General features: G+C 37.3%; 1 protein-coding gene across 1 annotated transcript in view; it reads right to left on the bottom strand.

Moving 5' to 3' along the window:
* LOC140172079 (sodium- and chloride-dependent taurine transporter-like) overlaps nucleotides 1-12,903 on the bottom strand; it is a 38,557-nt gene that overhangs the window by 22,640 nt on the left and 3,014 nt on the right. The window contains exons 2-5 of the mRNA XM_072195428.1: nucleotides 9,869-10,000; nucleotides 8,848-9,148; nucleotides 7,804-7,942; nucleotides 1,645-1,779 (exon numbers count right to left, since the gene is read on the bottom strand). Coding sequence (XP_072051529.1) covers nucleotides 1,645-1,779; nucleotides 7,804-7,942; nucleotides 8,848-9,148; nucleotides 9,869-10,000 — 707 coding nt within the window. The remainder of the gene's footprint in view (nucleotides 1-1,644; nucleotides 1,780-7,803; nucleotides 7,943-8,847; nucleotides 9,149-9,868; nucleotides 10,001-12,903) is intronic.

Below are 12,903 nucleotides of genomic sequence, written 5' to 3'. Positions count from 1 at the left end.
TACGCGACCTTTCCAAAAATGACCGTCGCACTCTTGGGTATGCCTTTTTACCTTTCCCGCCGAAAACTTCGATTTGAAATGTATCGTATTATGTGTATCCAATCATCTTGGGCAATTTACAAATATTATTGGATTGAAAATATCTTTACAATTCTCTGCTTGATTCCCATTTTGTCTACTCTTGTAGTTAAAATGCATGATTTTTGCGTATGCTTTACCTTCAAATTTATTTTCGTTGCTAAGGACTTCTAACCCGGATAATTTCTGTCTTAACGCTTTAAACATTCTAATTTTTAGCCAGACAAGTAATTTCAACCTTTATCTATCGATTAGTCTTTGTCCCAAATTTTGAACTTAAAATTTCAAACTTAAATAATGGTTATAAAATGGTTACTCAGATTCGGCCCATCGACGAAAATTAAGTAAACAACTTCATAACAATACCGCGTGACTTGACACCATGAACGAGTACACGCACGCGACTTTATTGCGCCCAAGCGCGCCATTCATTTGCGTTCAGTGAAATACGCGCGCGCAGTTTAACACTGCTCGCATGAATCTTCTCAATGTTGTTGTCGCATGGCCTACTGAATACTGGTATTTTCCCGTCTTGTAAAATACCCTTTTCATCCTGGCAGGTTTTTGTCTTAACCAACCAAAAATCTTGATTTTTTAATATGAGGATAATAAGCCATGTTTCTAATCATATGCACATTCCTGATTTATGAACTCGCACCATTTTTATAATATAGTAGTTTTTGTTACTCTTTTATCTCAATTCATGACAAACATTTGTGTTTATGTGCCCATGTCATATTCCTTGCAAAGTTACGGTATTTTTTGTGAACATATATGGAATGTTGAAAGCCTTTCTTGTAGTTATATATAAAATATATAGCTATTAGGAGTTGTAGAGAGAATTTTGGAAGCTTTTAAAACTGCAACCCAAACCAAGCAAATTTGAATTTTCGTTGTGTGCGTATTCATAGCGTATACAGTTTAATAATAGCGCGTCAAAGTTGAATGGCCCTCCAACTGCATAGCGAAATGTATTTGAATGGGGCTTTGTCAATACTGCTATTTTCCTTGTTTTTTGCCAAATGTTCCATTTCCCAAGTACGCGTGACATAATAACAATTCTAATGACTTCACATTTAAGCAACAAATACGAAAATTCATTTTTTTTACACATTTGCTGGGATCACTGAACATGCTGAATGGGACTTAGTGAGGCATATTATATGCGGAACTTTAAATATGCATGTTAAGCATTTTCTCATGACATGGGCAGTGCCTTAACAAATCGAAGTCAGAAAGAACCGTGAAAAATCAAATTCACTGGTCATATATATTTTCATTCTAATAATATCTAGCACCAAGCCAAATAAAAACAAATGAATATATGACCTTTGAAGTGATGGGGATATGCGGACAGCAGTTCGAAACTAGTGGTCTTTCGGTGAGAGCCTAGACACCGAAAAAAGGGCGGATCTTTCAGTGAGAAGGTTCCAAAAAAAGGGGGTCTTTCCGTGAGACTGGGGAAATTCTGACAAAAAAAAATTTTTATCAGAATTTTCCCGAAAATTTTTGAAAAGGGGGGTCTTTTGGTGACCTCTGAACTCTGACCCTCCTGGACATACTTACTTGACCATCGGCAAGTCTACTCGTATCAGGCCTCATGTAAAATCTGATTCCTTCCACGGCATTCTCAAGTGTTACTGCCCGTATTAGAATACATGTCATGATTATGTAGGGAAACAACGCTGTAAAATACACTACCTGAAATAGCAGATGTATGTTTGGTGAAGGAATGCGTTTAGTTTTTCATGTTATGACAACGTTTGACTCTAGCACAAATTTAATTATTTTGACTCTAGTACAGACCCATCTCAGCAAACACAAAACGAAAGGGCAGACATGATGCCCTAAAACATTTTAAATCTAAAAATTGACATTTTAAAGTTGCTACCCTCAGTGCTAGCAAAATCGTAACATTCTGTTATTTTAGGCTCAAGTAGCAACGTTTTCACATATTTGTTGTGGGACCATCAGCACATCAGACATATCGAATTTCATTTTGAATACGAAGAATGTCCTTCTGAACAGTCCACCATATGAATATTTTGACATTTGGTATTGAAAATATATATATTTTATTCAAAAAAAAAAATTGGAGTAGGGGTGTATAATTTCTTCAAAATTTTAAATTGATTGTCGGCTTTTCATCCCAGCTACATACACTAAAGTGTATACAATAAGAAAGCCGATCCAAACATGGCAACACTCGCCATGCAAGGAAGAAAAAAACCTCCGTAGTCTAGTCATTCGCCTGATGATCGTTTAACAACGTGAAACACAGTGTTGCGAGTCCAATACATCCTGTATTAACCTACGTGTAATACACTTTAAGGTTACACGAAGAAACGTATAAAAAACGTATAAAAGACGTATAAAGTTGTTCTCTAAAACCGCGTTTTCTCAGCAATCAAATATCGCAGTGAGTCAAATGTTGGTGCATGGATGTATCTTTACATTATTTATGAGTGTTTATACAAATTTTTAGGATCCGTTTGAAAATCCTTCGTTTAAATCATTTTTACGCACCATGTTCACAAGATCAAAAACGCGTTCCATGCAGTTTTTTTCAAATGTTCGCTCCGTATAAAACCACACCGAGTGATTGTTTTCTCCTTTTTTGTATTGTACTACAAATCGACCAAAGAAATAATGTTGCCATGGGGAAGAACCAAATACAGTACCGATTAAATTTTATTAGCCCGTTTTTGGGAACAATTTTCGAGAATCTTGTACCACAAAACACTGTTATGTTACATTATCGATATCTGGATTGTGGAACGTTAATTTTTATTTCTAACTGCCTACATTATTTCTCAAATGTCTGTCGCTTTATACTTTACCATTTGAATTTCACTCCAAATGTAAGCTACTTTTGCAAAAAACGAGGTTTTTCGCCATCGATACCTCCGACCGTTACAGCGGTAATGAGCTTGTTTATCATAAGAGCCTGGTATGCATGCACTATTCCATAATACTTAGTCAGTTTGAGATCGATCAATTTCATGTATCCCCCAGTGGCTCAATCGGTTAGCGCACCGGGCTCACGTTCGACTACCGGTATATAATACTATAGTTTTGAGCTGGAAAACTTTGGTACGTGTTCGAGTCCCTATGTGGTCCATTCCATTTATTTTATTTTATTTTTCTTTCACTTTTTTTCTTTTTTCTTGTTCGTTTCTTTCTTTCTGACTGCAGCAATTGATTGTTTTTGCCCTTTTTTTCATTATATAATTCAGGAATTTTAGGCTATACTAGTCTAATAGGCGCGGCGCGCGGCCTATGAATATATTTTTACAAATTAGTTTATAACAAAATATTAGTTGTTGGTTTTGTTATTGTTGTTGTAGTTATTGTTATATAGGCCTATATCAGTATTGCATAATCAGGGTATAAATAGGCCTACTAGGCCTATTATAGCCTATAGAAGCATTGATTTATTTCACGACAGATAGGCCTATCATCCAGGATAATTTTGAAAATTGAAAATTTAGAAAATCCAAAGGAAAATTGCCGAAAACGGCTGCACACAATCACCCCCCATCAGCCCATATGGTCCTATCATGGTCGCCCCCTCCCTATCCCTGCAACATAGGGCCTATAGGATGACTCACGAGCCGCGGTTTGTCCGTGGCCCTAGTTCAGATTGATACACTATTGTACAATGTTGTACGCATGAGTTCATTCTTTTCTGCATGGCTGTTTCCATTATTAACTTACGCCCCTCTGGAATCAATCCTTGAAAATCAATTGTATTTAACCTTAAGTACATATCATTAGATTTACCAAGTTTACTTTGAGGACTATATTAAAAATATCAAATTTTAATAATGTGCCAATTTGTATTATATCGCGAGTTTCAAAAAATCAAAATTATTTGATATCAGAAGGACATTCCTTGTACTCAGAATGTAATTCAATATATCTGATGTGCTTTCAGGTCCTATAAAAATACTGTGCATACGTTATTATCCGATTCCTTAAGAGTGGACAAAATATTCATTCAGATTTTTACGTTTGTTAATCTTTTGAATATGTTCGTAATAGAACACGTGCGGCGCGGTGTGTCATAAATTTATAATAGGCCTACACTGCAGATATCTGTATTTCAATAGTCCGTTCCATCACCACTGAAAATTACCGGTTGTAATAATTACTGTATTAAAGGGGGATAACCCTATTGGTTTTGGATATCGATTGTCTTTAAAATTACATAATAATATCAAATATCGCCCCCTTTATGCTGCTTTGTGAAAAAACGAGAGCATTTTCAGCGTAAATGTGAATAAATAGCCAAATTTGCAATCCAATACCTTGGTATACGTGAATTGCATTCTGGGCAGGCAAGCAACAACAACATTCCCGTTCGTATGACGAATGCTGACATGCTGTACAATGCCCGGCCCGTATTGAACAGAAAATATTTGTGTTTTTTTCGTACCGTTTCAGAAAAAAAGGAAACAAAATATATTTCCCCTTGCAATATGTACATTTCAAACGAATATAAAAAAGTTTGGGTTAAAAATGGAGAGCAAAAAAACCGGGTACCTCGCGGGTAACAGCATAACGCGCTAATCAATTGAGCTAAACCGCCCACGATGTCCATCGTGGAAATTAATTATTAAATACGCCGCACCGTCTCCTCAGCAGTTAGTGTGGTTCGGTTTTTTCACAGAATGTGTATAACGCGAAACCAAAGTAGCTGTTGAGGAGACTGTTGATTCGCAATTAATTCCCTCCCCAGAAATCCGAAGTAATTTTTTGTATTTACAAACTGGTAACCTGTAAAAACCGCTGTGTTTCATGATTTCTCCGGAAATACAGCCTGTCTCAAAAAAAGTTGTGCAAGAGAAAAGCGCCCTCTTTGGCAATTAGAAAATACCGTTGTGACATGATGCTTACATCAATGTCAAGGGCGTAGTCTTAGCTCTCAAATACCGTTTGTTCTGTTCAATTTGCTTGTTTTAATCTCGAGATCTGCTTAGTTAACGACGTAAGGGTAAAATCACAATTGTGCCACTTTTACTAGATAAGAGAGCTTTGCATGTAAATCAGCGATATCATCAAGTTTATCAAGAGTTCCTTCGTGAAATCAAAAGAATGCATCAATTACACAATACAATTTTTTTTCTGTTTTTACTATTTTATCATGATGCAGGAATAATGATTATCTTTTTCCACAGAAAAGATAAATAAATATTTCACGTTCTGCTGTAAAATTAAATACATGTGCACGTCAATGATTTTTTCATGGTAAATGCTGCTCTCTTAGTCAGTCAAGACATGTTAAAAGACAAACAAATATTGCACACTAAAGTCCGTATGCACAAAAGAGTTAGAGAGGGTCTAAAGTTAGACATGGTCTAACTGGAATTAAGTTCCACCAGGAATGGTCCTTTACTCTTATTTCCTTCCTAGAGTAGCTAGCAACTTCTAAAGATTTTAATGCAACGTTCAAAAATAATACGATTATAACCTTATGTGCTTTCTCATGGTACTAAATTCCACTAAGGGAGAGTGCATTAGACGCATCAACATCAGCTATATCATTGATTTTACATGTACAGCTCTCTTCCCTAGTAAAAGTGGCACAATTGTGATTTTACCCTTTCGTTGTTAAATAAACATATCTCGAGATTGAAACAAGCCAATTGAACAGAAGAAACGGCATTTGAGAGCTAAGATTGCGCCCTTAACGTTGATATAAGCATAATGTCACAATATTATTTTGTAATTGCCAAAGAGGGCGCTTTTCACTTGCACAATTTTTTTTGAGACAGGCTGTACATCGACTTGGAGCGTCAAATTTCAGGATAGTAATGAGAAAAATAGTATCTATTATGTGATACCAAAGCCACAGGCAATTTCGGCGCGGGAATTTGAATATCGATCGCGTGTAGAGAGCCGGCTGTTTTTATTCGTTTTTATGGTCAATATGAGTTTGTTTTTGATAAAACCATGTGATTCGAGCTTGATAATTATTTTTTCTAACGTATAAGGCATAGTGTTGTGATTGCCGGAGACTTATGTTGGAAAATGTCAGCGCACCTTTTTATCATTGTCTAGATATAACTACCTCAATTAGGAATTGTTTTTCTAACATGTAAAGCATAATGTTGTGATTGCCGGAGTGTTCCTTTAAGAAAATAAATGTCATGCGAATTACTTTTCACTTTTTCTCAAAATATCATTTTGATCTATCGTCATTGAACAACCTATATTAAAAAAATACCATTGCCGATAAATCTACTGATATATTTTGTATCGCGTGATACTATTAAGTTGTCACTATTAGAATCGACATAGTGAAATGTCTGTGTTGAATAGACCGAGCAGCATTAACTCAAAAAATTGCACAGGAAACGTTTAAATATCGGGTTATATACAGAGTATAAACGTTATAATAGCATTCAAAAACATTTTTGAAAAATTGATGCAAAACATTCGAAACAGGAACCCAGCAAACACAAAAACGTTTTAAAAACGTTTTAAATAAGTTATATTTTGGCTTTTGATTTGAGCAAAAACGTAACATTAAAATGTCGGGTTATATTTGTATGAAAACACACTGCAACAATATTTTTAAAATGTGTTCGAAATGCTATTGTAAACTTTTTTGCAATTATTTTTTGCCAAATATTTTGTCAACACTTAAATAACATTATGTTAAAATATTTGCACCCAGCAAACACAAAAATATCCTTAAAATGTTTTTTCAAAGCGTTTTAATAACATTTAAATGTCCGGTTATATAAAAGTCATGAAAACGTTTTTAAAACGTTATTGCAAATATTTTGGGCAAACATTTTTCGAAAAATATTTTTTCAACCACAAAATAACATTCTGTTTAGAATGTTTTGTATCAAGTTTTCAAAAATATTTTTGGAATGTTATTAAAACGTTTTTATACCCTTTATATAACCCGACATTTAAACGTTTTCTGACAACCTTTTTATAACCTTTTGCGAATGATGTCGAAAACGTTTTGTGTTTGCTGGGAATTGATTTCAGTGTTGACAACATATTTTGCAAAAATGTTTCGAATAAACGTTTTACTGTTTGCTGGGGAGGCATGAATACATAAGCAGTGGCGGCACCAGGATTTTTTTCGGGGGGCAAAATTGCCGCAAAAGTGCAAATTTACGTAATTTGGGGGGAGGTTGTCTCAGAAGTGGGGGGCAAACTGGGGAGGGAAGAAAAAATGTTTGTGAGGCAAATGCCCCCCTTGCCCTTCCCCCGTAGCCCCGCCACTGTGCATAAGTACTAGACTATGCCATAGTCGATTTTTGATAAATAAAAATGTTATTAATCATGATGAACGCATTCAGTTGAACTCGAAATTATACTGATATTTAGTACATCAAAATACTAGTATAAAATGGTTATGAAAAGTTTAGGCTATATAATTATATTTGTGACAGTAAAAGTAAAGTATAGGCCCTACGTAGGCTTATATTATTGAATGCAACATATCATAATGGCATAATTATAATGACACTTCAATACTGAACAATTCTAATTTTAGAATCTGCCAGTTTATTATCCGAAAAGCTAACAAACAGAGGGCGTACGGTGACTGAAAAGATCAGTTGTGAAAATCTATCAATTGTGCACTCATTAATTAAATCAGAGTTTTAAGCTTAAATTTAATAGCCAGAATAATGCACAATTGGCAAGTGGACTACGGAGAAGTCTACATAAGTACTGACTGAATGATTTCACAGTTACCTTTCCTGAGCTTTTGACACCTTTACAGATGATGAAGAACACGATGACCCAGGCGATAATTAGGCTAAGCATAAGTTGCCAATTGATGCCTCCCATGTCGTCTATACCAGAGGATAGATGGACCTTTAGTAGCTTTCGTCTATTTGTGTCGATACAGAGAAAAATGCATTACGTTACCGCTGCCTTCAACGATATTTACAATTTCACTGCACTATTGGGAGCAATCTTAATATAATTGGGTGCATTTTAGGTATTTGGGTGCATTTCTGAAACATTAGGTGTATTTATAATACATATGCTAGTATTTCTGATACATTCGGGTGCATTTCCGAGATATTTGGGTTCATCTCGAACATTACACTGCATTTTTACTTCACAGTTTTAGTCCACCTAATTTCTTATTGAGGTCACCCCAGAAACAGGTCAACTCCAGATATTACATGGTCCAGCTGGGCCAATATATATATCATCAGATAACCTTGTGGGTAATTGGTTGTTAATTTTTGATGCTAATTGATGCTTCCCATACTGTGATATATTTGGGTGCATGTGGGTATATTTGGATATACATTGCATTTTCAATCCACAGTTTGAGGTCCCCTGGTTTGTCATTGGGGTGACCACAGAAACAACCTAACAGGTCATGAGGAGGAGAAGGAGGAGGTGGTGGAGGAGGAGGAGGAGGAGGAGGAGGAGGAGGAGCAGCAGCATAGTCTCGCTATATCATGAGGTATGCTACAGCACATGTTGGTGAGATTGTGGGTTCGAGTCCCGTCGATATAGCGATCCCCCTACAGCAACATGGATGAGTCTGGCTCAATCGCCATTGTAAGAGATAGATGGATACTCCATTCACTGTTTATATACAGGTTCGCCTCCTCTACGGGTACATGTACTGTTTGAGCCATTATATCGATATGGTGACATTTTTCTTTTGACACTTCTCGGCAACATCGTATGACTTTGATTTTCATCATTTAATTGTAATAAGTAACAATAAGGTCACATAAATATGGTGGCGCTTTATTCTTCCATGATACTTACTCCCAGAATTCCTCTACAGCTGGTGTGAAATCACTCAGGTTTCTGAGTGTTCCATTCAAGCAAACTTGTTTACGAAAATCTGCTGTTCCGTCTACTCCACACGCTTGTAAGGACGTAGCATTGGTATTACCGTAGATCCATTCTGGCTCTAGACACATGTCAGTATTGAAGTCATTGTTGCAATGGGACCATGGTAGTCGTTTAGCAAAGGACAGACACATGTAGTAGATGTCCCAGGCCAAGATCACGTTGTAATAGCAATTTAACCAGCCAACAACTATGATACTGGCTATACCGATCCCTGTGCGAAAAGAAGTAAAGTGCTAATAATAAGCTTTTTAGTGCATTATTCTCTAGATCCAATTTAGAAGAAGCCCGCAGGGCTATGGGTGACGGGTTGCTTGTAACGGAATAAATCGACATATACAAATAGAATGCATTTTACTCTATTTGCTATTTACCTCTAATTTATAGTTTAACCTTAATCGCTTTAAATAAACACCTCTCATTGAAAAACCGCTAGTTTTGAACTGCTGCCTGCACACCCCATTACTTTGAAAGTTTTTTTTTATAAGAAATAGATTTATTTTGTTTCACAATATGTTAGGTTTTTACTGTCAGGTATGTCCTTTTTAAATTTTGGTCCAAAATTAACTTAAGGCAATAATGACAAGGCAATATGACATCACATGGCCCCAATGCGAGCCACTCTGTCGAATGTGACTCAGTCGGTTCTTTCGATGTTTATGGCCGTCCCGCACGCCATGAACATACTGTGTTATGAACATCACGTATGCGTTCGACTAACGTTTTATTCAAAATCTCGGATCCTGTCACAATTACAGCCTTGATTTTCAGGTTATATTAGTTTACTAAAGTACTAGTATAATCAATTAGTGTAAAAACATAATTGTGTAAAACATTGAGGGCGTCCTCCTCAGCAAATGTTACTATATGGCTTTAATAGTAATCAGTTATTTGTCATTACTAAATTACGAGCGATGATAAATTACTGTTTTACCTCGCCATCCGGGTAACAAGTTCCAACAAGTTATGCCTCCTTGCGACATGAACTGGCCCAGTCCTAACTCAACCAATAATACAGGAATCCCACCAACAGCAAGACATATTAGATATGGAAGAAGAAATGCACCTACAAAAGAGCGGAGTAGGAGTGTTGAAAATCAGCACATGTAAATTTTTACCATGCTCATATAGTTGACAAAGATGCGCAAAACGTGCTTGAAATCTAAAGGTCCGTTCATACTGCGCCGCAATTGCTTTGCGGTGCGGTGCGGTACCTATATATCGATTACCTTTTTCCAAGTTACAATATACATGATATATTTGACTTTATTGCGATACCGCATTTGCAGTACTTTGTAGTACGATGCAGTGCGGAAATACACCGCATCCCAAAGCAATTGTAGCGTAGTATGAACGGACTTTAACCCTCGACGCTCAAGATCAAATATGTTCAAGACTGTTCAAGAATTTCGCGGTACACTGAAATTGACGAATCGCAGGGCCAGAAATCATAAACAGCCCATCATCTTAAAGGTCCGTTCATACTACGCTGCAATTGCCTTGCGATGCGATGTGTTGCCGATATATCGATTACTTTTTGCCGCAACTCATCGCATTTCCATGTTAAAATGTATTTAACTTTATCGCGATACCGCAGTGCAGTATTCTGCGGTACGATGCAGTGCGGCAACGCATTGCATCCCAATTGCGGCGTAGTATGAACGGACCTTAAGGCAGTGTCAGAGTAATCATATATTAAGGGATTAATGAGAAGTGCAACTTGAAGATTTGAATGGGTGCGGAATGCAAAACATGCGCTTTAAAAATTATTTAATATATTGTTGTTCTTGAACTGCGGCGTAGCCAGCTTTCTTGGTCAGGAGGGGCAAAAGAATCATTTAGGGGCAAAGACGAAAAAGATATTCCGGTTGCATCATTTTGGCACAGTATTATTGGTGGGATATACTTTTTTAGAGAGAGAGACTGTACAAGTAAAAGTCTGCGAGCTTCTAAAAAAGGACTTTATTGACAATGTGTGCGCGTAGCGAGCAACAATTTGGTATTTTACACTATTTTGGCCCATGATCGGGCTGATGGGAAACAGGCTCCTTGCCCTTTTCTTTTCCTTTGCTTTTCCTGATTTTCTCTTTCGTTTTTTGTCAGATGGGCACTTTGCTCTTTCATTGTTTTTGGCACTTTTCTTTTCCTTTGTTTTTCCCGATTTTCCTTTTCGTTTTTTGTCAGATGGGCACTTTTCTCTTTCATTTTTTTTGTCGGAGGAGGGGGCACTCTGCCCCACCGCTGGACTACGCTACTGTTCTTGAGATATGTGACGTTTTGTGAAAATGTTTCGTTTCAACACTATTACACCATTACTCAAGAGCCACAAGACCTACAGACCGTGAGGTAGCGACGGGGGTGGGAGCAGATGGGAACGCGCCCTAGGCACCACCAATTCAGCAATGATTCTGTGCCCCATCCAAGCGATGAAAGTCAACATTTTCGCGCGCTTCTCGCGCAGTTCAGCACAAATAGTACATGGTGTTACGTAACCCAGTGCAAAATTTGCTACATTAGTGGAACCAATGCTTTTTAGCTTCTAAATACCCCTACGAACAAAACCAGAGTTGGTTCCATTTTTTTCGAATGTGTCTTCGGCGGCCATTTTGAAATTCAAAATGGCCACTATATTGAGCCTTTTTTAAGCCATATTTGTCCCGAAAGTGCACAAAGTCATATTTTTCTTACTGATTATTTATACTTTTGATTGTCAAGATGGCTGCCAAATCCAAAATGGCCGCCAATTTGTCTAAAATGGTCTGCCAGCTATAAGGACATTGATTTCTTTCCTTTTTTGCTGATTTATTCACTACATATGTTTCTGAGAATCCACTGAGAAATAAAAACTTAATTTGGTCCATTTTCTCCAATCCAAGATGGCCTCTAAATCCAAAATGGCCGCCTTTTATTAAAATATGGCATACCGCTTTAGGCAATTACTATCATTGAGAGTAAAAGACATGTATCTCATTTCTGTCAGATATGGACAAGAAAATGATTCTAAACATCTTAAATAGTGCAGCAACATTGTTTAAGAAGAATATAGGTGTATTTCACCTTTCAAAATGGCCACCAAAGTATCTTGAAATTGGCTAAGATTTTCAGCTAATTTGTCAGCATTTATGCAATGAAATGCAGAAAATCGCGTTTTAAAAAGTTGAAATTTCAATATTGTAATTCAACTTTAGACGTTTATGATAGAGCTGACCTTGAGGCATTTTAATGCCTAGTTGTTATCATCTATGTTATCAGTATTTTCAAGTTCCTCAGCATAGCTGCATTGGTACACTCTTCATCTGCTCCACAAGCACATGCTTCTGTACAAGTCAGATTGTGTCGTCTGCAGGAACATCTTCTGGAGCATTTGCTTATTCCACATCCGCACCTAACAAGCTCGACAACAGACTCGGGAGCTATTGCAATGTCTGACAGGATAGGTACTGGAATGTTATCTGCATCACTCGACCATCCCTAGCTTGAACGGGTCTGGAATATTTGGATTTACCACAAGGTCTTGACTCCAAATATATGCTTGCATATGCGCCCGCAGAATGTGTTGATGCCACGCACCAGAAGTTGGAGGGATTTTATCAATCCCCCTGGTTGGCTCTTGAAGCGTTTCCATCTCAGTTTTTCAACTGTGTTGGCCTGTAGGTCATTTTTTGTGCCCATGAGCCTGCACAAAAACCTCTCACAGCCTGAAACAACACTTTGAGATGGCATTTCTGCATCACCAAGTTGACTCAGTGCTGTGAGTTCTTCGGTTGTTGCTTCAGTGAAGGCATTGAAGGCAGTCTTCTTGCCTATACCTCTGATATGTCCACATGTGTCGCATCCTGCTTTTGATGTCACAAAACGGATATGTATTGGTTTCAGCAAGATTTTCCTTCTGTTGTCACCTGTTCCCATAAGCATGGTTGTCTGAAGACCAAGAACCGTGAGTCTTCGAAGAGCAAGGACCATAACACC

This window comes from Amphiura filiformis, chromosome 2, assembly GCF_039555335.1.
Source record: "Amphiura filiformis chromosome 2, Afil_fr2py, whole genome shotgun sequence".
NCBI lineage: Eukaryota > Metazoa > Echinodermata > Ophiuroidea > Amphilepidida > Amphiuridae > Amphiura > Amphiura filiformis.
The sequence above is the reverse complement of the archived record's forward strand: the minus strand, read 5'-3'. Positions and strand labels throughout refer to the sequence as shown.